Source organism: Macaca thibetana, chromosome 1 (assembly GCF_024542745.1).
Source record: "Macaca thibetana thibetana isolate TM-01 chromosome 1, ASM2454274v1, whole genome shotgun sequence".
Lineage (NCBI taxonomy): Eukaryota > Metazoa > Chordata > Mammalia > Primates > Cercopithecidae > Macaca > Macaca thibetana.
The window spans coordinates 188,393,569-188,419,791 of NC_065578.1; the positions used below are offsets into that span (position 1 = coordinate 188,393,569).

Genomic DNA, 26,223 nt, shown 5'->3' on the forward strand with positions numbered 1-26,223 from the left:
GGTGTGTGCCTGTAGTCCCAGTTACTCAGAAGGCCAAGGCAGGAGAACTGTTTGAACCTGAGAGGTGGAGGTTGCAGTGAGGAGAGACTGAGCCACTGCACTCCAGCCTGGGTGGCAAAGCCATACTCTGTCTCCAAAAAAAGAAAAAAAAAAAAAGTTCTATGTTCTGCTAGTAGTGACTAGGCTTTTGTTTAGTTTATCATAGTAAACAATATTGGTCTAGGTAATTTCTTATTTTGCTTGTGTGTGTATGATATGGAAGACCTAAGAAGTTATGCTTGGCTTCCTTATTGTTTTTTCTTACCTGTAATTTATGTAAAGGGATCTGTGATTTTCTTCCATCATCATTCATTTTAAGGACTCAACAGGATATAATCATATTTTCCAAAGTGTGGATAGAGAGATTTCTGAGTTCAATTTAGTGGGTCATAAATAATGAAAGCCTTTAAACATTTAATAGAACAGAAAAATCCCTTTCATAGGTAACATATGGCAAGAGTAGGTATTGTTCAGTCAAATTTTCTTTCAGTTTTGTGTGTGTAACAGCTTGCAATGTATATTTTACTACAGATTCCTATCAAAAACAAAAACGACACAGAGTTACTTATGAATAAGAAAAAAATGCAGTATCCACACCTGAGAACCACTGCATTTAATGGGATTTTTACCATTCAAGGAATCAAAACACCTCCCATTATGAAACAAAGTCAAATTACAGAAAGATATTTAATTAAGCCTGTACTAAGAAAGTTTCTAAATACCCTTAATAATAGTGAACCCAAACCTAAGGAGGATTTTATAAGTTAGCAAGAGTGTAATTTGCTTCACAGTGCAGTTATCAGATTGAGAAGCAATTTCATACTAGAGAAAATCTGAGAATTTCTTTTATTTGATTTAAAATGTTCATCTTGGCCAGGTGTGGTGGCTCACACCTATAATCCCAGCAGTCTGGGAGGCCGAGGTGGGCAGATCACCTGAGGTCGGGAGTTCAAGACCAGCCTGACCAACATGGAGAAACTCATCTCTACTAAAAATACAAAATTAGCTGGGCATGGTGGCACATGCCTATAATCCCAGATACTAAGGAGGCTGAGGCAGGAGAATCTCTTGAACCTGGGAGGCAGAGATAGCCATGAGCTGAGATCATGCCGCATTGCACTCCAGCCTGGGCAACAAGTGCGAAACTCCATCTCAAAACAAAAAAACAAAATGTTTGTTTGATGAAAAAATGTTCATCTCAGAGCAAAAAATTCAATATGGAATTAAAAGCAAATGAGGTCGGATATGGTGGCTCACACCTGTAATCCCAGCACTCTGGGAGGCTGAGGTGGGTGGATCACTTGAGGTCAGGAGTTCAAGACCCATCTGGCCAACATGGTGGAATCCTGTCTCTACTAAAAACACAAAAATTAGCTGGGCATGGTGGCTAGCACCTGTAATCCCAGCTACTGGGGAGGCTTAAGCAGGAGAATTGCTTAAACCCAGGAGGCGGAGGTTGTAATGATCCCAAATTGTGCACTGTACTCCAGCCTAGGTGACAGAGCGAGACTCCATATTAAGAAAAAAAAAAAGCAAATGATATATATTTTTATCTTGCACAATTTTAGTATAACTTTTCCAAATGAACCAAAACCAAATATTACCTCCAAAAGACTATTTTAAATTTCAAATCTGATAAAGAAAACTAAATATCTTCAGAAACTTTTATAATTTAACACCCCAAGATCTGCATTATTTAAAAGTTTGGTATATAAAACAGTATTATGTGTTTCTATCAGAACTCCAAGGCTTTTGCATATTAGTCAACAAATTCTATTTTAAAATGAGCTACAGGGTTAGGAGTGGGATTTCCCTTTGGTGCGCTAGGGTTGCAACAAGGCATAATATACATACAATCTACAAATGAAAGAGTATTTCCTGGTAAACACATTTATATTAATTCATTCATTTTTTTCTCCCTCCCAGTCTCTTTTGTGCCTGCGTCCATATAGATACACACACACAACGTCCTACACTTACTGAGCATAGGATGTTCCCTATGACTTGTTCACTGTCCACCTCTTCAGCCACCACTGTCCTCTACACTCTGCTACTTCACATCTCTGTATTTGTTTCTTCTCTCCTTTAGCCTAGAAAACTCCTGTTAGTTTTTGAAGACTCAACTCAGACCTCTTAAGAGGCTCTTGGCTGGGTGTGATGGTTCATACCTGTAATCCCACCACTCTGGGAGGCTGAGGTGGGAGGATTGCTGGAGCCCAAGAGTTCAAAACCAGCTTGGGCAATATAGCAAGACCCCATCCCTTAAAAAAAAAAAAAAATTAGCCAGGGGCAGTGATGTGCACCTGTAGTCCCAGCTACTCAGGAGAGGCTAAGGTGGGAAGATTGCTTGAGCCCAGGACTTTGAGGCTGCAGTGAGCTATGATCACACCACTGCACTCAGGCTTGGGTGTCACGGTGAGACCTTGTCCCAAAAAAGGAAGAGAGGGAGGGAGGGAGGGAGAAAGGAGGAAGGAAAGAAAAGAAAAAAAAAAATCAGAATTGTTTCATTTCTTTATGATGGTCCTGTCAAGATCCTCTTTTATTTTATTTTTTTCTGTAGAGATGAGGTCTCTCTATGTTGCCTATGGTGGTCGTGAATTCCTGGGTTCAAGGAATCCTCTTGCATTGGTCTCCCAAAGTGTTGAGATTACAGGCATGAGCCACAGCACCCAGCCATAATTCTGAATTCTCTGGATAAGCTTTCATGGTGGACTAAAATAAAATTTAAAGATTATCCACAACCGTGATTATCCTATCCTGATTCAGTTATAATGTATGTTATAGTTAACTAGGGGGTTGGCAATCATCTTCATATAATATATATAATTATAAAAACATAAAGTATATATATTATGTAAAGAAAGCATGCAACGGGCCAGATGTTTCTCTATTAACACTTCCACTTCCAGAAATATATTATGTTTTTGTTTTTTTTTTTGTTTTTTTTTTTTTGAGACAGAGTCTTGCTCTGTCTTGGCTCACTGTGACATCCACCTCCTGGGTTCAAGCATTTCTCATGCCTCAGCTCCTGAGTAGCTGAGATTATAGGCATGTGCCACTATGCCTGGCTGATTTTTGTTATTTTTAGTAGAGACAGGGTTTCACCATGTTGGCCAGGTTGGTCTCGAACTCCTGGCCTCAAGTGATCTGCCTGCTTCAGCCTCCCAAAGTACTGGGATTACAGGTGTGGTCCACCACACCTGGCTGAGTATATTACAGTTTTATATCTGTTTTGCTTTTTGCAAATCTTTCTGCTTTTTTTTTGTCTTCCAGCTGATTCTTTTTTTTTTTTTTTAGACGGAGTTTCACTCTTGTTTGCCCAGGCTGGAGTGCAATGGCACAATCACGGCTCATCGCAACCTCCACTTCCCAGGTTCAAGCGATTCTCCTGCCTCAGCCTCCCTAGTAGCTGGGATTATAGGCATGTGCCAGCACGCCCGGTCAATTTTGTATTTTTAGTAGAGACGGGGTTTCTCCATGTTGGTCAGGCTGGTCTCGAACTCCCGACCTCAGGTGATCCGCCCGCCTTCACCTTCCAAAGTGCTGGGATTACAGGCGTGAGTCACCGTGCCCAGCCCAGCTGATTCTTTTAAACTGCATCTCTATAAAAGTGGAGAGAATATAATGAATCCGTATGAATTAATACTTATCACACAGTTTCAATAATTATCAACGCATAATCTACTGGTTAATTTTGAATCTCTGCAGACATTTCATCCATAACTATTTAATATATATCTCTAAATGATCATTTAAAAAATAATAGAATCAGCTGGGTGCAGTGGCTCACACCTGTAATCCCAGCACTTTGGGAGGCCAAGGTCGGCGGATCATGAGGTCAGAAGTTTGAGACCATCCTGGCCAATATGGTGAAACCCTGTCTCTACTAAAAATACAAAAAAATGGCTGGGCGCCGTGGCTCATGCCTGTAATCTTAGCACTTTGGGAGGCCGAGGCAGCGGATCACAAGGTCAAGAGATTGAGACCATCCTGGCCAACATGGTAAAACCCTGTCTCTACTAAAAATACAAAAATTAGCTAGGCATGGTGGCGTGCACCCGTAGTCCCAGCTACTCGGGAGGCTGAAACAGGAGAATCACTTGAACACAGGAGGCAGAGGTTGCAGTGAGCTGAGATCACGCCATTGCACTCCAGCCTGGGTGACAGAGCGAGACTGTATCTTAAAAAAACAAAAAAAACAAAAAAACAAAAAACAAAAAAAATTAGCCAAGCATGTTGGCGGGTGCCTGTAATCCCAGCTACTCGGGAGGCTGAGGCAGGAGTTCAAGACCCATCTGGCCAACATGGTGGAATCCTGTCTCTACTAAAAACACAAAATTTAGCTGGGCATGGTGGCTAGCACCTGTAATCCCAGCTACTGGGGAGGCTTAAGCAGGAGAATTGCTTAAACCCAGGAGGCGGAGGTTGTAATGATCCCAAATTGTGCACTGTACTCCAGCCTAGGTGAAGGAGAATCGCTTGAACCCAGGTAGGCAGCGGTTACAGTGAGCTGATCACATCACTGCACTCCAGCTTGGGCAACAAGAGTGAGACTCCTCTCAAAAAAAAAAAAAAAAGTCGTAATATCAATGCACAAAAAAATTACATAATTCTCTTAATATCATTATTAAATACCTAATAAGAGGTCAAATATTTCCAAATTATCTTAGAGATATTTTTATACTTTGTTCAAATTAGCATTTAAACAAGGTTGATTTATTGCATCTGGTTGATATAACTGTTAAGTCTCTTAAAATCAATCTACAGCTTTCTCCTTTATTTTTTTAATTTTATTTTTTGTAATTTGTTGTTTCAAGAAATAGCCATGTTTTTAAGGTCCCTGTGCCTTAAAATATTGAAGTAGGGCTTCATACTAGTTAGGTTTAAGTGTTATGATACACTCTTTCGTTCTGTTGTTTTTGATGAGTCCTATTAAATATAATAAACAAGAAGTTACTACAATTGTAGTTAAAAAGTTGATTCTGGGGACCGGGCGTGGTGGCTCACGCCTGTAATCCCAGCACTTTGGGAGGCCAAGGCAGGTGGATCACCTGAGGTCAGGAGTTTGGGACCAGCCTGACCAACATGGAGAAACCCCATCTCTATTAAAAATACAAAATTAGCCGGGCATGGTGGTGCATGCCTGTAATCCCAGCTACTAGGGAGGCTGAGGCAGGTGACTTGCTTGAATCCAGGAGGCAGTGGTTGCAGTGAGCCAAGATCGTGCCATTGCACTCCAGCCTGGGCAATAGGAGTGAAACTCCATCTCAAAAAAAAAAAAAAAAAAAAAAAAAAAAAAAAAGTTGGTTTCAGAGGTATAAATTGTTGATATCTTAAACTCAATAGCCTTATAATGATGACATCTAAGAGAAGAAAAAATAAACACTTGCAAGAACTTCATTTTTTGATTATGCCAGGACATGCACACACGCTAAGATCCTTAGAGAATGGTAAATTTTTTTTTTTTCAAATATTAAAGCCAAACTAAAATTGTACTGTTATTTTCCTAATAGTTCTTCTTAGTAATAATTTAAGACCTTGAAAGTTACCTGATTTTTAGGTAGCTCAATTCTCAGTTGATGTTACGACTCACTGGTAGAAATCTTCCACTTCTATGAGCCCCAATTGTAAGCTATGTAAATATAAGTAGCCCCTACCTGATAATTATATACATATTTACAAGGCAGAAACTTAAGACAAAATGATATTTGGCACTATAAAATTCCTCTCAACCTCATTATATATTCCTCTCAACCTCATTAAAATGTTACAACCTAACATTTTAAGTGTGTTACTGTTATATGAGTGTTTAATTATGTAAATAAATCTTTGAAAACCTGCAGACACAACACAAAGCCAACAGCAAGTTTGCCTCAGTTGCTACAGGAGTATAGATACCATGTTAGAAAAGAAAAGAGTCCCAGAGTAGTGTGCAAGGCACTACCTACCATAGACCTGGGCTTGCTGATGGCCACCAGACTAGTGAGGAAGTCTTCATCGTGCAGCTGGCTGAAAACATGGGCGTCATAGGCTACCATAATGGAGATTTCTTCCATCATCTTGCCAGCTGGCCTTTCCACAGCAGCAGCTGCTGTCCCAGCTCCAGACCAGACTATCCAAGGAAAAATCCTACTGCAGCTCAGTGCCAGTGTACACACCCACCTGAGTTCGAGGGGGTGGAGTGTCAAAAATCCAGAAAGAAAGAGAGAGAAAGAAAAAAAAAAAGCAGCTGCTATCACAGGCTTGGCTAGCAATTCACCCCCAGTAGGAAACTAAAGGAGGTTTCTTATCTATGCAGGAAGTATACACTATAAACACCTTCTGCATTCATAACAGAGAAGCTGGAAAATTTAATTTTTGGAAACCTTTAAACTTCAGAAAAGAAAAAATGTTTCCTAACTAGAAATATCCTATAGCAATAACAACAACAAAAAAACTGATTTGTGTTATGTTCTTGGTAATTAAAAATTTTCACAATAGCTCATCTTCTTACTGCAGTATTATTACATGAAGATTGTTCTTGGAGGAGAAGTAAATTTTCTTAGTGTTCTTACTGCTCATTTTTTCGTAATCTTAGAAAATAAACAGATGAAAACCATTTTAATTTCTCAGAATTTAAAGAATTCATAGTACAGTTACAAATGATCTCTTGAAGTTGAAAAAAAAATTTTTTTCCCCTCGGAGTATTTCTGTTAAAGAAAAAAAATGCCAAAACATAAAAATGAAACAGGGACAGCAATATCAATTAATAATCATTACTTCCTTTTCCTACAAAAAAAAAATAGGTATTTTAAGCATAATTTAGTTTTGTGTTGTTATTCAGAAAGTAATACAAGGGTCTCATTTATAAACTGGTTGTTTTGCTCCCATAGATAAAAGTCGTCTTTAAGGTTAGAGGTTTCTTTTAATTATTCAAATCAGTAGATAGCATTAACTGTTGGTACCTTAACCACCAGTAGTAATTTTTAAAATTACAGCTGGAGACCATAAATGAACTGCCATATTTCCAGATGAAAAGTTTGAAAGCTGCCCATAATCACCATTACAAAGTTGCTTGATCAGGAAATATAATGTATACTAATTTCATGGAAAAAGAATTAAGCAAATAAAAATGAGGGGAAGACAGATAAGGCTTCTCTGAAGTTGTTTTTCAATATTCCTAATTAAGCTAATCTCTTCCCTGCTTTTTCTAGATCATGACACTGCAGTACCATGAGAAATATTATTTGTTAGAACTAGAAATCAATTTAGCAATGTTTGTCTAAAAATCAAAAGAAATAAGCTACTGGTTGAAATGTTTAGTCTTCATTACCAATAACAGGATTATGTTGTCTAAATTGTTTGCTTTTCAGAAAACAAAACTCAGAATGAGATCTGTAGTGTCTATTTTCCCATGTTTTCCTAAAGTATTTTTTCATCTACAGTAACATGATTACTTATATAACACTTGTCCCATTTAAATGTAATTAGTAGAGTTTTACAACTGCTATAGCATTCTAGCTTATAAGAGCGAGCACAAGGAAGGAGGGAAAAGCACCTTATTGCTAGGAAACAAGCAAATCTAATAAGCTTATTTAAACAAAAAAATGAAATATTTTAAATAAATCCACAAGATTAAAACAGCTGCAAACTGTGTTTGACCCTTGCTGGAGTCAGTAAAGCATTTTTACTTCATTTTTGTTCGACAGTGCTGCTTTGTCTGTTAAGCATTATTTTCGTTAACATCTTTTTCCTGCACATTTATCCTGACGCTGACTAACCAGGTAAAAAGTAAACGATAATCAGGAGACAAGGCATTATAAGGTGTCCAGGCAGTTCATACCTTTTAAACTCCTTATCTTTTCAGAAGTACTTTAAAAGATACTGTGAACCTCTTCATGCATTCACTAGCACCAGAAGATTTCAGATTATCTTGCAACATTTTCTAGATGTGAAAGCAATTCCTCTTGCTTTCATATTTTTCTTTGCTACACAGTGACTCAGTGCTTCCACACACGGATATCTGAATAAGGTGCACTGACAAAGACACCTGTTGTGGAAGGTAAAGAAAGTACTTCCCACAATGCCTTACTCCCTGCTGGCAACCACCCAGGGGCAAACAAGAGTTATAACCGCAGTTGAGCAGCTGCCTCTGCACCCTGGGAGAGTGCATTCAGCCTAACTACAGGTAATCTTCTTGGTTACGAAGAACCCTTATAACCCAAAAGAAAAGGACCAGAAAAAAGTTTTAAATACCACCTAGAGGTGCTGTACATTAAACTCTTAAAACATTTACGGCATCAGGCTATAAGTGTGCAAAAACATTTTTAGAAAAATAATCAAAGGCGTAAAAATAGTTTAAGTTTACGTACACAGAGACTAATAACTTCAAATAATTCAGTCCTTTTAGAATTCTACACAGGTTCTTATATAAATGTTTTTAAAAGCTTCTATAATTTATAACTTTCAACAGACTGTTTTAATCAGCCACAGTGACTAGAATTATTAATAACATGTCATTTCTAAACCCAAGTGGTCCTCTATTGGAGCTGCAGTGCACAGATTTTCTTGAGCAAGGACACTCTAAGTTTGATTTGCAATCTTCACCTTTTGTCACCCTTAAAATGTTCCTTAAAGTTTACTTTTCAGAGTCTGGGAAGGAAAAATTCAAGGTTTCGTTTCCCCTTATTAGGTGTACTATATTTGTGGTTCCAACGAAAAGCATGCTCTTTGAAAACTGATGATAGAGAAACTGTCGCTCTACTGTCATTTTCTCCAGTCTCAGAAATAACAGCTAAACCAATAACCTCCGAAACTTCAGAAGCTATTGTACACAGTCATGTTTACAAACTCTTGTTTTACCATCCCCCCAGCCCATTGATTCCCGGGGTTATTTACACCTGAGTTTCTGAGGTTATCACCTTCACACCACGCAACTGCATTGGAAAAAAAAAAAAAGAAGGCAGTGGTATGGAGAATTACCTGAGATCAAGGGCCGTGGTGTGGACAATACCATTTGCCGCTAAAACTTTCCAGAAGAGTATCAAACAGGCAACAGAAACCAACCGCACTCCAGGTAATCAAATAGATGGTCCCCAGTTCAAGCAGGAACTAGCTAGCTGTCTGTCCCCGGGCAAGTGATCTAACTTCACTAGGTTTCAGTTTCCTCATGGTCATGTAAATTGAGAGGGAGAGAATAGATCCCTGGTTTCCACATGGGTGCAGAAAGTCAAAAGCAATGTGTCCTATTCCTATTTCCTTCCATCAAATAGGTTTATTTGATAGAAGATAGAAATAGGTTTATTTGATAGAAGCTATCAAATAGGTTTATTAGGTTTATAAACCCTTTCTGGATCTTATTAAGAAAATGTTTACGAACAAAATATCTACAATGATTTTTAAATGTTGTTCTGAGATTTTATACTGAGAGAGTATTCCATACTAGTAGCCAATTTTGCCTCAACAGTCATCCTTCTAGAACTGTTCTTTTTAACAAAAGCATACCTGGGTCATACTATGAGTATAAACCATCTATTCTCAAGTGTCAAATTTAGAAACAGCCGAAATAAAAATCAAGAAAAGCTTGAATAAGATGTGGCGGTTTTTCTATTGTTGTGTTCTCTGCAATGCAGCAAAGCAGTTTCATTATGGGAGTAGCATTTTTTTTATTCATCAGTCAAAGCAGCAAGTATAAAAATTATCTCACCTCACTGGGCACAGTGGCTCACACCTGTAATCCCAGCACTTTAGGAGGCTGAGGTGGGTAGATCACCAGGTCAGGAGTTTGAGACCAGACTGGCCAATACGGTGAAACCCGGTCTCTACTAAAAATACAAAAATTAGCCACGTGTGGTGGCGTGCGCCTGTAGACACAGCTACTCGGGAGGCAGGGGTTGCAATGAGCCAAGATTACGCCACTGCACTCCAGCCTGGGCGACAGAGCGAGATTCCATCTCGGGGAAAAAAAAAAAATTATCTCAACTCAGGAGAGTAGCAGTCAAGACCCTTTTCCTATATCTCATATTCTACTTGTTGAATATTCTCATCACGTCAGCCACAAAATCAGGATCAGATGGAAAGAAGGACAAAACAACTATAAGAGAAATATGGTTTAGGCCAGGCACGGTGGCTCACGCCTGCAATCCCAGTACTTTTGGAGGCCGAGGTGGGTGGATCACGAGGTCAAGAGTTGGAGACCAGCCTGTCCAATATGGTGAAACCCCGTCTCTACTAAAAATACAAAAAAAATTAGCTGGGCGTGGTGGTGTGTGCCTGTAGTCTCAGCTACTTTGGAGGCTGAGGCAGAAGAATCGCTTGAATCCAGGAGGCGGAGGTTGCAGTGAGCCGAGATCGCACCACTGCACTCCAGCCTGGGAGACAGAGCGAAACTCCATCTCAAAAAAAAAAAAAAATAGAAATATGGTTTAGAGGGCAGAAGGTCTTTTGCAACCCCCACATAGATGGGTGGCGCCCTGAAGAAACTCTGCTCCTCCTGCATGACTGGCCCTCCTCTAATCTTTCATGAACATTCTTCCAGATGTTCCTAAATCATGCTATGCAAACATTCACAAAGTATACATGACTCAATGTTAAGCATCTTCAAAATGACAAAATGTTCACAGTGTTCACAGAGAGACAAAGAACTATGAGAAAGGCTGGTTGTGGTGGCTCACACCCATAATCCCAGAATTTTGCGAGGCCGAGGCAGGAGGACTGCTTGAGCCCAGATCTCTACAAAAAATTTAAAAATCAGCCAGGCATGGTAGCAAGTTCCTGTAGCCTCAGCTATTTGCAGGGAACCCAGGAGGTTCAGGCTACAGTGAACTGCAATTGTGCCACTACACTCCAGCCTGGGTGACAGAATAAGATGCTCTTAAAAAAAAAAAAAAAAAAAAAAAAAAAAAAAAAAAAGAACTATAAGAAAGACAAAATTCTATAAATACATGCTTAATTACAGAAAATCAATATTCCAAGCAGGTTTCTATCTACTCTTAGCAGTGTGCATTACAAAACCCATGTGCTCTAAGTGAGGTAACAAAAGAGAAAATATGAATGAGAAACCATAGAAATATCAGTAGAAGAAAGCTTTTCAGAATTTGTATTTCAGAATAGTCTAGTAACACCTACTGAGTTTTTACAATGGGAAAAGAACAAGTAAAAGTTAAGTAAACTTGTTCTCTTTAAAATTATGCAAAGGTAAATAAAGAACACCATTATTCTTGTGTTGAATACCAGCCATTCAGCTCATTATCTTTCCTATCTCTCCTAGCAGTTGCTAGGAAAATTCAAAACCTCAGAAAACAGATTGTTCAAAAAAAAAAAAAAAAAAAAAAAAACCTAGCATTAAACTAAAAAAAGAAAAACCTGTGGGACATAAATACTTGCTTAACAGGTATGCTGGGTATCTTGCTGCCTCATTTGCAACTCACCACAAAGAATGAGGGTGAGGTAGATTCCAGACTATGAAAGAATAGATGCAACTCTTTAACAATTCAGCTTTTTACCTCATTTGAAACTAAAATCCACCACCAACACATTCACATTAAATTTTACCTAACCAAAAGTAAATGTTTCAAGTGCTTGTAAGCATTCACTGATATTTGTTATCACCCAAAATGAAGATAGTTTCATACATACCTGAAAACATAAGTAATGCTTCACTTTGCCTCATTTTAAGCAGAGTGCACAACTGAATTCTAATTACAAATAACAATACATTAATTTCTAAAACATTCAAATAATTATTTAAAAAATTTCACTAACAACCAAATGAAACCATTTCACATGATATTCATTTTTTCATAAGATCAGAGGGTAGGTTTAGGGAACAGCAACAGGATTTCATGCAAGTGCCCATTTCTCTCAAGTTTTTCTCCCAGCCTGGATAACTCGCTTTCCAATGGGACCTCACATGCCTGCATTATGTTATATACCAGCAGCTTGCAGCAGGGCACTTGGCTAAAATCCTGCAGTTAAAACTTGACAAGTTTGATGGTATGTGAATTAAATCTTAATTTATTTTTAAAAAGCAACTCAGGCCAGGCACAGTGGCTCACGCTTGCAATCTCAGCACTTTGGGAGGCCAAGGCAGGCAGATCACATGGTCAGGAGTTCAAGACCAGCTTGGCCAACGTGGTAAAATCCTGTCCCTACTAAAAGTACAAAAATTAGCTGGGTGTGGTGGCACATGCCTGTAATCCCAGCTACTCAGGAGCCTGAGGCAGGAGAATCACCGGAACCCAGGAGTTGAGATCGCACCACTGCACTCCAGCCTAGGCGACAGAGCAAGACTCTGTTTCAAAACAAAAAACAAAGAAACAAACAAAAAAACTCAACATTTACTAAATGCTTATAATGTGTAAAAGGGGGATTACAGATTTTGTAATATAGTAATACAAATAATCTATAACAATGAATATTTACTGAAAATGTTATAATTGTGGCCGCTAATAAGTATTCACTACGTCCTAGACACAGAATCTCATTTAATCTTCACTGTGAATCAATAAACTAGATACCATAATTTTCCTTTTTTGTAGATAATTAAAATATGGAGAAGTTTTGTGATTTGACTCAATACCTACAGCTAGAAATAGAGCTGCTAGGATTAAAAAACAGGTGTGTCTGTTTCTAGTGTGCACGCTAAAGGATAAGGAAAGTAGGCAAATGTATACCAGAATCAGTCATGTGTCAAACACTGCTGCTTCTCAAACACTGATGTCTCCTTGACACACATACGTAGGTTACAGACTATTAAAAAAGCTATGTCTGTCATGTAATACAATAATTAGTGATATAGGACTGTGATAGAATGAAGTCCCTCTGCAGATGGGGAAGACTTCATGGAAAAGATGGATTGAATTTAGATAGGCAAAGTGAAATAATTTTTTACAGGGAAAAATGAATTTAGAATGACCAGAGTGGTAAACTGATACTGGACACAGTAGAAGTTTCAAAGGCAGATTTAAATTAGCCTATGGTAGTTTGCAAATATCAGGTCAACAAATAGGCCAAAGCCAGTCATTGAAGATTATTAAATTTCTGCCTTTCTAGCCTCCATTTACACCATTAGAGAAAGGAAGTGTGAGCTCTAGAGTTTAGAATAACCTAGTTTGATACTTGGCTCTACCACTCACTGGCTATGTGACTATCTTAGTCTGTTTGGGCTGCTACTGGAATAAAACACCATAGACTGGATAACTTACAAACAACAGAAATGTATTTATCACATTTCTGAAGGGTGGAAGATCAAGGTGCTGGCAGATTCGGTGTCTGGTGGGAGCGTGTTTTCTAGTCACAGGCAGAGGGCTTCTCTCTGTGTCCTCACATGGTAGAATGAGGAAGGGGTCTCCTTAGAGTCTTTTTTATAAGGGCACTAATCTCATTCAAGAGAACTTAACCCTCATAATCTAATCACCAGTCAAAGGTCCCATCTCTTAATATCATCACATTTGGGTATTTCCACAGGTGAATTCTGGGGAGACACAAATATTCAGTCTACAGCAGTGACCATGAGCAAATTACATAATTTGTCTCACTTCTTGGTTTTCTCATCTGTGTTAGTCCGTTTTCACACTGCTATGAAGAAAAACCCCGAGACTGGGTAATTTATAAAGGAAAGAGTTTTTATTGACTCACAGTTCTACATGGCTGGAGTGGCCTTTGGAAACTTACAATCATGGTGGAAGGTGAAGGGGAAGCAAGGACCCTCTTCACATGGCAGCAGGAGAGAGAAGGGAAAGCAGGGGAAATGCCAGACACTTATGAAACCATCAGATCTTGTGAGAACTCACTTAGGATCACAAGAACAGCATGGCAGATGCTGTTCCATTCACCTCCCATAATCCACTCCTCCACGATCCACTCACCTCCTTCCCTGGACATGTGAGGATTACAATTTGAGATGATATTTGGGCAGGGACACAGAGCCAAACCATATCATTATCCAGAAAATGAGAAAATAGTAACAGTACAGTGAGGTACCTGACTCTGGAAAGCATTTGATTGATGTCGGTTGTTATTATCAATATTAATAAAAATGATGTACAGAGGGGCAAAATTATTTGAAAAAAACTAAAGAGAAGATGGAATTGTAACCTTTAGAAATGGGGCAGGGAGTGAGGTTCTCAGTATACAAGAACATAACCAATGCCTCCATTTTTTTTTTTCCCGTATTTCCTTGTCCAGGAGGGACGAATAACAGTGTCACACAATTTCACTCCTCTACCAATTTTCCATAAACAACTAAATCTTTCTGGATGCTGATTTATTTGGGAGTAATTTGATAATTTACATGAGTCTTCTGTCAGAAATGATTGAGACAGGTTAGTGGAGGTAAAGCCTTTTTTTTTTTTTTTTTTTTTTTTGAGACTGAGTCTCCCTATGTCGCCCAGGCTGGAGTGCAGTGGCCGGATCTCAGCTCACTGCAAGCTCCGCCTCCCGGGTTTACGCCATTCTCCTGCCTCAGCCTCCCGAGTAGCTGGGACTACAGGCGCCCACCACCTCGCCCGGCTAGATTTTTTATATTTTTTAGTAGAGACAGGGTTTCACCGTGTCAGCCAGGATGGTCTCGATCTCCTGACCTCGTGATCCACCGTCTCGGCCTCCCAAAGTGCTGGGATTACAGGCTTGAGCCACCGCGCCCGGCCGGAGGTGAAGTCTTGATAGGGAGGCCTGGGTAGGGCGGTGGGGCACAATCTCCTATAGTTTGCTGCCCTCTCCAGTTTCCTGACTACAATGCAAACAGAATTTAATCAATTACCTCTTATTAAATTGAGCAACTATGAGAACAGGGAAAAAAGAACATTTGTTTTATGATGATATTAATCTATTGTAATCTGATCAACAAAACACCATTACTATGGGCTATCATGTGAAAATAAATAATCCCTCTTCATAACTGTATTATAATAAGGTTTTCCACAGTTCATTTTTATCTTGAGTCAAAAGAAATACCCTGTGCAGTGGTTTAGAGTAGCAGTTAACTCAGAAACTAAGAACTGACTAACCACTTCACTTCAAAGATGTCAAACAAGTTTCCATCAGAGGTAAACGTGGAAGGGGAGAGAAATAACACTTATTTAAAACCTAGTGTGCTAGGGAGGAGCCATAATTTCATTATCTCTTTTAGTTCTTATACAATACTTCATAGCAGGTTTTATTATGCCAATTTTACAAAAGAGATACTTGCCCTAAGAGTTTAACCAATTTAGGCTGGGCAGCGTGGAAATCATGCCTGTAATCCCAGCACTTTAGGAGGCCAAGGTGGGTGAATCGCCTGAGGCCAGGAGTTCGAGAGCAGCCTGGCCAGCATGGTGAAACCTCATCTCTACTAAAAAGACAAAAAAAATTAGCTGGTAGTGGTAGTGGGTGCCTACAATCCCAGCTACTCAGGAGGCTGAGACTTGAACCCAGGTGGCGGAGGCTGAGGTGAGCTGAGATTGTGCCACTGCACTCCAACCTGGGCGACAGAGCAAGTGAGACTCCATCAAAAACAACAACAGCAACAAAAGAGTTGAAGCAAATTAAAGTCACACTACTTTGGCTAGGCTCAATGACTCATGCCTGTAATCCCGGTACTTTGGGAGGCTGAGACGAGAGGATCACCTGAGATCAGGAGTTCGAGACCAGCCTGGACAACATGGTGAAACCTCGTCTCTACCAAAAATACAAAAATTAGTGAGCCTGGTGGCATGCACCTGTAATCCCAGCTACTTAGGAGGCTAAGGGAGGAGAATCACTTGAACCCAGGAGGTGGAGGTTGCAGTGAGCTGAGATCACGTCACTGCACTCCAGCCTGGGCAACAGAGCAAGACTCTGTCATTCATAAATAAATAAATAAATAAATAAATAAATAAATAAATAAGTCACACTACTACTAAAGGAGAGTTATGATTAAACCCAAACATGTGATTACAAAGGCTCAGGGTTTTTCCCACCTACATTAGGTTTATCACAAATGAAAGCAAGAGAAAAGACAGGAGATTCAATTCACTTTTGAACAGCCCATTTGGAAACCCTGAAATAGAAGTTTTAAAATTTCTAATGGTAGACTATATTTCTCTTCTCTCAGTATTTTGCTCTTAATATTGTATCCTTATATAATGAAAATATGGGCTGAAAACTTCTATTGCATCCAATAGTATCTATCTCTCTCTCTCTCTCTCTCTCTCTCTCTCTATCTATCTATTTTTTTTTTTTGGTGTGATCTCAGCCCACTGCAACCTTCACCTCCTGGGTTCAAGCATTTCTCCTGCCTCAGCCTCCCAAGCAGCAGGGATTACGGGTGCACGCCACCACACCCAGCTAATTTTTGTACTTTTAATAGAGACAAGGTTTCACCATGTTGGCCAGGCTGGTCTTGAACCCCTGACCTCATGATCTGGCCGTGTTGGCCTCCCAACATGCTGGGATTACAGGCATGAGCCACCGTGGCCAGCTATCTATCATTTTTGAGACAGGATTTCTCCCTTGTCGTCCAGACTGGAGTGCAGTGATGCATTCACAGCTCACAGCAGCCTCAACCTCCTGGGCTCAAGTGATCCTCCCACCTCAGCCTCCAGAGGAACAGGGACTACAAGTACCACCATTCCCAGCTAATTTTTAAATTAAAACTGTTTTTTTTTCTTTCTTTTTGAGACAGGGTCTCATTATTTTCCAGGGTGGAATGCAGTGGCACGATCACAGCTCACTGCGGCCTTGACCTTCCAGGCTCAGGTAATCCTCCTCCCTCAGTCTCCCAAGTAGCTGGAACTACAGGCATGTACTACCAAGCCTGGCTAATTTTTTTATATTTTTAGTAGAGAAGGGGTTTCACCATGTTGCCCAGGCTGGTCTCGAACTCATGAACTCAAGCCATCCACCCATCTCAGCTTCCCAAAGTGCTGGGATTACAGGTGTGAGCCACCATGCCTGGCCTGTAGTAGTACTTATTATATAAGGATTTGCAAATATGAAGAGAAAGAAGACTGAAGGCAATTTATCAATTTCTTCTCAAGTTACTGATGAATGCAATACACATATCAACAGACTGCTATAATGGAAAATATCATGTGAATTGAGGCAGCATTCTTGTCAGTGATGGCTTCCATGATGTTAAAAATTGGCTTTATGCATGCTTTTAGAGCAACAATAAATTGCTTAATGGTCTAAAATAGAATAATAAAAAGATTTTCATAATTTTAAAATAGTTGCCATAGTGGTGGCAGTGGCAATGCTCAGAACATTCTAATTTCATTCATTTGAATGACAGTTTATTTTTTATGTTAAATCTAAAATATGTCTTTATATTTCTATAGATAGGGAAAGATGAGAGAAGGAGAAAAAATAAATGTTATGGTTGAAGTTTAAACTCTTTGAATATTGGCAGGCTGGCATCTCTCTCTCTCTCTTTCTCTTTCTCTCCCCCTCCCTCCCTCCCTCTCCCCACCTCTCCTTCACTCTCTCTCAAACTTACATATCTCTTAAAAATTATTTTTGTCCTAAACTATTTGGCAAATATTGTCTTTGTATCCGATAACTTACTAAGTATGAACCTTTAAACTTCACTCTAGTTATCCTACATTGTTCTCTTTGTACAGTGGTTGACAATGCAAATAAGATATGAACACAGTTGAGATGTGAACATGATACATACAGTCTTATAGATTGCAGTTTATAAATAAGCTCTACATTAGTCAATTGTAGATGAAATGTTCTATTATTTATAGTTACTATAGCTACTAATAATCTAATATTGCCTTTTCAAAAAAGTTACAGGTTCTTGCTATGTTGCCCAGGCCAGACTTGAATTCCTGGGCTAAGCAATCTTCTCACCGCAGCCTCCCGAGTGGGTAGGACCACAGGCACAAGTTACCATGCCTGGCAATATTGCTTTAAAAACACTTTATTTTATGATAGGGTAATGTCTTACTGAAGATACTCCATTAAAACAAAAAATGTCTGATATGTATAGAGGGTAATTAATCATTATACAAAATGTTATCTTAGGAGTTCTTGCCTGTGAAAGAAAACAAGCTATAAATTTGCCCAAAGCCTCTCTGCAAGATAGAATTCTAAAGTAGCCATTTTGTAAAGCCGTTTCATTCTGAGACAAAAGTAACTCTTTGAAAGCACAGTTTCTCTTTAATGTAGACTTGCTTAACACTATTAATATAAGTTGCCTGTGTTCTTTTTTGAGACGAAGTCTTGTTCTGTCACCCACGCTGGAATGCAGTGGCACCATCTGGGCTCACTGCAACCTCCAACTCCTGGGTTCAAATAATCCCCCGCCTCAGCCTCCCAAGTAGCTGGGATTACAGGCGTGTGCCATCATGCCCAACTATGTGTTCTTTTTACTGCTAATATTTTTGTGCAAGTGGCAAGTGGTCTTCTTTTTTTTTTTTTTTTTTTTGAGACAGGGTCTCACTCTGTTGCCCAGGCTGGAGTGCAGTGGCACGATCTCTCGGCTTACTGCAGCCTCAAACTTTCCAGGCTCAGGTGATCCTCCCACCTCAGCCTCCCAAGCAGCTGGGACCACAGGTGTGTGCCACCACATCCAGCTAATTTTTCTATATTTTGTAGAGACATGGTTTGGCAGTGTTGTCCGGGCTGGTTTCAAACCCTTGAGCTGTGGTGATCCTCTTCCCAGGCTTCCCAAAGTGCTGAGATTAGAGGAGTGAGTCACCACACTAGCCTGGTGCAAATGGTCTTTAATGTCTCAGAACCACAGAATGCAAAGGGTGCAGTAAGCAAATTTGCTAGTATTTTGTTTTTACTTCAGGGCAGCTGAACAGAATCACAGTTGATATGGTTTGGCTGTGCCCCCACCCAAAGTCTCATATTGAATTGTAATCCAAATTGTAATTCCCATGTGTTGGGGGAGGGACCTCATGGGAGGTGATCAGATCATGGGGGTGGTTTTCCTATGCTGTTCTTGTGATAGTGAGTGAATTCTCATGAGATCTGATGGTTTTAGACGGGGTTTTTCCCCATTGTGCTCGCATTCTTCTTCCTGCCACCATGTGAAGAACATGTTTGCTTCCCCTTCTGCCATAATTGTAAGTTTCCTGAGGCCTCCCCAGCCATGCTGAACTGTGAGTCAATTAAACATCTTTCCTTTATAAATTAACCAGTCTCTGGTATGTCTTTATTAGCAGCATGAGAATGAACTAATACAAGAGTGAAGAAAATAGGTCTGAGATTTGGATAATAATACAACTTTATATGTCATAGTGGGGAGACTTAACCTCAGACAAGTAAACACACCAAGGCTAAATTAAGTATGACAGGACATTACAAAATGACAGCAATACTCACACCCTCAAACCTAGAACACCCTTAGCTCAGATGACGCTTCTGAGGTACTTCTGGGTCAAACAACCAAAAGTAAAACCATCATATGTAAGTAATAGCAACTACTTCAATTTAATTTCTAAATTCCTTCTCCTAAAACCTTAATATATGTCCTCTAAAAGAATCAGCTTAGCATTAAAAAGAAATATTACAGAATTCTGTATCCAGTGAATTAGAAAATATTTTCTTTTCTTTTCCTTTTTTTTTTTTCTGAGACGGAGTCTTGCTCTGTTGTCAAGGTTGGAGTGCAGTGGCGCGATCTTGGCTCACTGCAACCTCTGCCTCCTGGGTTCATGCAGTTCTCCTGCTTCAGCCTCCTGAGTAGCTGGAATTATAGGCATGCATTACCACTCCCGGCTAATTTTTGTATTCTTAGTAGAGACAGGGTTTCGCCATGTTGGCCAGGCTGGTCTCAAACTCTTGACCTCGTGATCTGCCTGCCTCAGCCTCCTAAAGTGCTGGGATTACAGGTGTGAGCCACCGTGCCTGGCCAGAAAACACTCCTACTCAGCAAATATCATTGATAGGGTATTCTGTTAGAAAAGATTAACTAAATTAAATGACAAATACAGCAATGCTACTATGAGACTGAAGGGAGAAAAAAGAAGTTCCCATAAAACATACTTTTTTTTTTTTTTCTACAAACAACTCATGTACAAATTAATTATAAAAATGCAGACCAGGCACAGTGGCTCACCCCTGTAATCCCAGCACTTTGGGACGCCTAGGTGGGTGGATCATTTGAGGTCAGGAGTTCGAGATCCTGACCTGGCCAGGATGGTGAAACCCTGTCTCTACTAAAAATACAAAAATTTGCCAGGCATGGTAGGTGTGCCTGTAGTCCCAGCTACTTGGGAGGCTGAGGCAGGAGAGTCACTTGAACCCGGGTGGCAGAGGTTGCAGTGAGCAGAGACCGAGTTGCTGCTCTCCAACCTGGGCGACAGAGCAAGAATCCATCTCAAAAAAAAAAAAAAAAAAAAAGAATTAATCATAAAAATGCAGAAATCAGAAGAAATATCAAAGTAAAACAACTTCCTCTTGGATTTGATGGTTAATATACAAATATATAACTTTAAAATAAGTAAATCCTTCAAGCCTTTACTAGATACCTAGGTCTATTAGTTATTTAGGCAGTTGCTAAGCAACATCCTCTTCCATAGGGTTAAAGTACATGAAATTAGCAGGTTTTTGGGAAAACATAAATTGAATGAAAAATTAGGGAACAGCCAAAAGGAAAAAGCATTAACTTGCTAATTAGGCTGTAAGAGAGGTTTAGTGACTTTCAGCAATAGTTTTTATGCATTTCATTTTCTACTAGCACCAAATGAGATGGTACTTTAACACATTAATATTTTAATTTTATTGAAACAGTGATCATTATGCCCACTTCTACACTTAAAAACTTAATTATATAATTAAGGTATCAGATCAGGATACCCCAGTATCCTGATCCAATGCCCCAATTACTACTACCAACAATGATCTCCATAGATCCCTTTCTCTAACACTACTGTTTTTCAAATCACCAGTTTCAGGGTATGTCACACCCCTGGTTTTGTGCTTAAAAATTTTTTGTTGTAACATGAAATCAGTAAAGCTACAGCTTCATCATGCTGCTTAGAAACTACTAGATCTCGCTTTGACAAGGGCGCCAAGGAGAATACACAATGGGGAAAGGACAGTCTCTCCAATAAATGGTGCTGGAAAAACTGGATCTCCACATGCAAGAGAATGAAACTGGACCCTCATTTTATACCATAACAAACATTAACGTGAAATATTTAAAGACTTAAATTTAAGACCTGAAATCACAAAACTCCTAGAAGAAAACTTAAGGGAAAAACTCCTTTACACTGGTTTTGGCAATGATTTTTTGACACAAGCACAGGCAATAAAAGGAAAAATAAACATGTGGGACTACATCAAACTAAAAAGCTTTGCACAGCCAAGGAAGCAGTCAACAAAATGAAAATGCAACCTAGAAAATGGAAGAAAATATTTCCAAACTATATATCTCATGAGAGGTTAATATCCAAATTATTTAAGGAATTTATATAACTCAACAGCAAAACACCAAATAACCCAATTAAAAAATGGCCAAAGGACCTGAATAGATATTTTCCCAAAGAAGTCACAAATATAGCCAGCAAGTACATGAAAGGGTGCTCAACATCACTAATCATTAGGGAAATACAAATCAAAACCATGAAATATTACCTCATACCTGTTAGGATGGCCATTATATAAAAAAAAAAAAAAAAAAAAGAGAGCGAGAGAGAGAAGTGTTAGTGAGGTTATGGAGAAAAGAGAACCTTTATACACTTTTGGTGGAAATGTAAATTGGCCCAGCTACTATGAAGAACAGTACAGAGGGTCTTCAAATATAAAAAATGGAACTACTGTAGCAATCCCACTTCTGGATATGTAACCAAAGTAAATGAAATCAGCATAGTATCTTGAAGAGATATTTGCACTCCTACATTCACTGCAGAATTATTCATAATGACCAAGATATAGAAATAACCTAAGCATGTGTTGATGGATGAATGGATACAAAAAAGGTGGTATATATATTTATATTTATACATATGCATAATAGAATATTATGTCATAAAAAAGAAGGAAATCCTGCCATTCATGACAACATGGATGAACCTGGAAGACATTATGCTAAGTGAAATAAGCCAGACACAGAAAGACAAATATTATATGACTTCAGTTACAGAAGGAATCTAAAAATGTCAAACTCACAGAAGCAGAGAGTAGAATGGTGATTGCTCCTTGTTGGGGGATAAGATAGATGGAGAGATGTTGCTCAAAGGGCCCAAATTTCAGTTATAAGATGATAAAGTTCTGGGTATCTAATGTACGGTATGGTGACTACAAGTTAATGATACTCTACGGTATATTGAAGTTTGGTAAGGGAGATTTAGATTTGCTAGATCATAAGTGTTCTCATCACACACATACACACACGTTAACTATATGGAGTATTGGATGTGTTAATTAGCTTGACTGTGGTAATTATTTTACAGTGTATGCACATATCAAATCATCATGTTATATACCTTAAATATAAATAATTTTTGTCAATTAAATCTCAATAAAGCTGGGAAGGAAAGAAACTATTAGATCCCTAAAAACTTTGTTCTTTACTGTTAGCATTTTGGAATAACTTTTTTTTTTCCCCCAGATTTTACTATATCAATTCAATAAGTAAAGAAGAATGTTGTTTAATCTACTTGGTATAACAATGGAAACTCATTAAAAAGGAAATAGGCAAATAACTGAGGGGAGAATTACTGTGGAATTTCAAATGTTGTGAAGGAAGGAGAAAGTGGAATATAGACTTTTATTATTTTGAGGATTCAAGGGAAAATTCCCCACCCTACCTCTCTACTTGTCCTCTTCTTCATTTTTAAAAAAATATCTGATTTTTTATTTTTTTCGAGACAGGGTCTTGCTGTGTTACCCAGATTGGAGTGCAGTGGCGCGATCACAGCTCACTGCAACCTCAACTTCCTGGGCTCAAGCAATCCTGCCTCAGCCTCCCAAGTAGCTGGGACAGTAGGTGTGTACCACTGGGTGTGGCTAAGATATAAATACATAAAATATCCTTCCACCTCCGCCTCCCTAGTCATTTTTTAATATTGTGTTGCAAGTTGTGTAAATGGTGCCAGGATGCAATTTCTAATCCCCTTATTCACTAAATCATTTCCTGCCTGATTTTCGTAAAGTTCACATTGAGCAAACCTTGATGCAAAAGCTAGTGAGGGCCATAAAAGAACCACATAAAGAACCTACATTTGTGATGAATTTTGTCATGAAGGAGGTGCCTTGTGTCTGGATTGTGATCATGTAATCATGCCTCCTTATATTAATCCTGCAACGAATATACCATGTGAGCTTAGATAGTGAGGCTCTTACTTTATTTGAAAAAAAAAAAAAGCATTGGACTAAATGATTGGTCAAGTCTACTAAAGCTTAACAGTCCATGACATCACTTTAAAGCATACTGCCTTATAAAAATCGTTATTTTTAATTTTCTTTTTTCTTTTTTTTGAGTTCAGGGGTACATGTGCAGGATGTGCGGGTTTGTTACATAGGCAAACATGTGTCATGGGTTTTTTTTGTACAGATTATTTCATCACCCAGGTATTAAGCTTAGTATCCATTAGTTATTTTTCCTGATCCTCTCCCTCCTACCCTCTGCCCTCTGGTAGTCCCCAGTGTGTGCTGTTCTTCTCTATGTGACCATCATTTAGCACCCACTTGTAAGTGAGAACACGTAGTATTCGGCATTAGTTTGCTAAGGATAATAGCCTCCAGCTCCATCTATGTCCTTGCAAAGGACACGATCTCATTCTTTTTTATGGCTGTATAGTATTCCATGGTATATATGTACTACATTATCTTTCTTTTTTTTTTTTTTTTTTTTTTTTTTTGAGATGGAGTCTCACTCTGTCACCCAGACTGTGGCACAATCTTGGCTCACTGAAACCTCCGCCTCCTGGGTTCACGCCATTCTCCTGCCTCAGTCTCCCAAGTAGCTGGGACTACAGGCACCCGCCACCAAGCCCAGCTAACTTTTTTTTGTACTTTTAGTAGAGACAGGGTTTCACCGTGTTAGGCAGGATGGTCTCGATCTCCTGACCTCATGATCCGCCTGCCTCAGCCTTCCAAAGTGCTGGGATCACAGGCATGAGCCACTGTACCCGGCCTCACATTTTCTTTAAACAGTCTATCACTGATGGGCATTTAAGTTGATTCCATGTCTTTGCTATTGTGAATAGTGTTGCAATGAATATACGCACACATGTGTCTTTATAACAGAATGATTTATATTCCTTTTTGTATATACCCAGTAAAGGGATTGCTGGGTCAAATGGTATTTCTGTCATTAGGTCTTTGAGGAATCGCCACACTGTCTTCCACAATGGTGGAACTAATTTACACTCCCATCAACAGGCTAAAAGTATTCTTTTTGCTCAACAACCTCACCAGCATCTGTTATTTTTTGACTTTTTAATAATAGCCAGAAATGTTATTTTTCAAAGACTATTTGATCTTTAAACCTGCTCAGATGATATATTTATTATCAGATAGTAGGATCTTTTGCTTTCTTTTTTGTTTTCCTGTAGGAATAAGAAGTGTCTCAGGCCAGACTTAAGAATCCATTGTGAAGGTCTAATAGTCTAGGTAAGGATAAAAGGCCAAGAGTCAGCAAGCAGTTGGTAATGGTACACATGGCTGAACTATAACATTATAATGACCTTCATTTTATTTTATTTTATTTTTATTTTTATTTTTTATTTTATTTTATTTTTTTTTTTTAGACGGAGTCTCGCTCTGCCACCCAGGCTGGAGTGCAGTGGCCGGATCTCAGCTCACTGCAAGCTCCGCCTTCCGGGTTCACGCCATTCTCCTGCCTCAGCCTCCCAAGTAGCTGGGACTACAGGCGCCCGCCACCTCGCCCGGCTAGTTTTTTGTATTTTTTAGTAGAGACGGGGTTTCACCGTGTCAGCCAGGATGGTCTCGATCTCCTGACCTCGTGATCCGCCCGTCTCGGCCTCCCAAAGTGCTGGGATTACAGGCTTGAGCCACCGCGCCCGGCCCATTTTATTTTCACAACCTCTAGAATCAAATATGAGAAGACTCTCCAAATCATAGAACTCTTATGTTGAGTCACAGAGTCACATACGGAAGTGTTTTTCAATCTTGGCACTATTAGTGTTTTGGAATGGGTGATTCTTTGTTGTGGGGAGACTATCCTGTGCATTTAAAGATGCTTTGCACAATCATTGCCCTCTGCACACCAGATACCAGTAGCATCTCACACCCCAAGGCTGTGGCAACCAAAATATTTTCCACACATTGCTAAATGTCCCCTCAGGGCAAAGCAACTCCCTGTTGAGGACCATGGATATACAGTGTGTGGCTTACGCCTATAATTCTAATACTTAGAGAGGCCAAGGGCAGGGGGATCACTTGAGCCCAGGAGTTCAAGACCAGCATAAGTAACATAGTGAGACCCCATCTCTACAAAAAAAATTTTAAAAATTAGCCAGGCGTGGTGGCATATGCCTGTAATCCCAACTACTCAGGAGGCTGAGGTAGGAGGATCATTTGAGCCTGGGAGGTCGAGGCTGCAATGAGTACCACTACATCCCAGCCTGGGTGACAAAGTGAGACCCTGTCTCAAAATAAACAGTAAAATAATTAAACAATTTAACAGTAAAATAAACAATTTTACAATAAAACAATAAAATTAAAACAGTAAAATAAAATACAATTATAGACAGGAGTTATTTTTCACCACAAATTAACTTTTAACTATTAGACCCTTAAAAATATTTTTTTGTTTGTTTGTTTTTTGAGACGGAGTCTCGCTCTGTCGCCCAGGCTGGAGTGCAGTGGCCGGATCTCAGCTCACTGCAAGCTCCGCCTCCCGGGTTTACACCATTCTCCTGCCTCAGCCTCCCGAGTAGCTGGGACTATAGGTGCCCGCCACCATGCCTGGCTAGTTTTTTGTATTTTTTTTAGTAGAGACGGGGTTTCACCGTGTTAGCCAGGATGGTCTCGATCTCCTGACCTCAGGTGATCCACCTGTCTTGGCCTCCCAAAGTGCTGGGATTACAGGGGTGAGCCACCATGCCCGGCCATTAGAAATATTTTTTATGGGCTGGGCGCAGTGGCTCACGCCTGTAATCCCAGCACTTTGGGAGGCCAAGGCGGGGGATCACTTGAGATCAGGAGTTTGAGACCAGCCTGGGCAACATGGTGAAACCTCGTCTCTACTAAAAATACAGAAAAATTAGCTGGGCCTGGTGGCAGTCACCTGTAATCCCAACTACTTGGGAGGCTGAGGCAGGA

The 26,223-nt window shown here is 39.5% G+C and overlaps 2 protein-coding genes across 15 annotated transcripts in view; both read right to left on the reverse strand.

The window, feature by feature from the left end:
- The window catches only part of CACYBP (calcyclin binding protein), a 753,822-nt gene that overhangs the window by 131,761 nt on the left and 595,838 nt on the right, over window positions 1-26,223 (reverse strand). The gene's annotated exons all lie outside the window — the stretch shown is intronic.
- RABGAP1L (RAB GTPase activating protein 1 like) overlaps window positions 1-26,223 on the reverse strand; it is a 790,617-nt gene that overhangs the window by 115,795 nt on the left and 648,599 nt on the right. For 2 of the 12 annotated variants that reach the window (XM_050767111.1, XM_050767114.1), the window contains exons 1-2: window positions 7,862-8,877; window positions 5,988-6,201 (exon numbers count right to left, since the gene is read on the reverse strand). The exons of 8 other annotated variants lie outside the window; for them this stretch is intronic. In XM_050767111.1, the coding sequence (XP_050623068.1) occupies window positions 5,988-6,098 (111 nt within the window). In that variant the 5' untranslated portion in view covers window positions 6,099-6,201; window positions 7,862-8,877. Of the gene's footprint in view, window positions 1-5,987; window positions 6,202-7,861; window positions 8,878-9,000; window positions 11,748-26,223 lie in introns of those variants that run through there. 2 more of the 12 variants (XM_050767113.1, XM_050767112.1) reach the window with 2 other exon arrangements.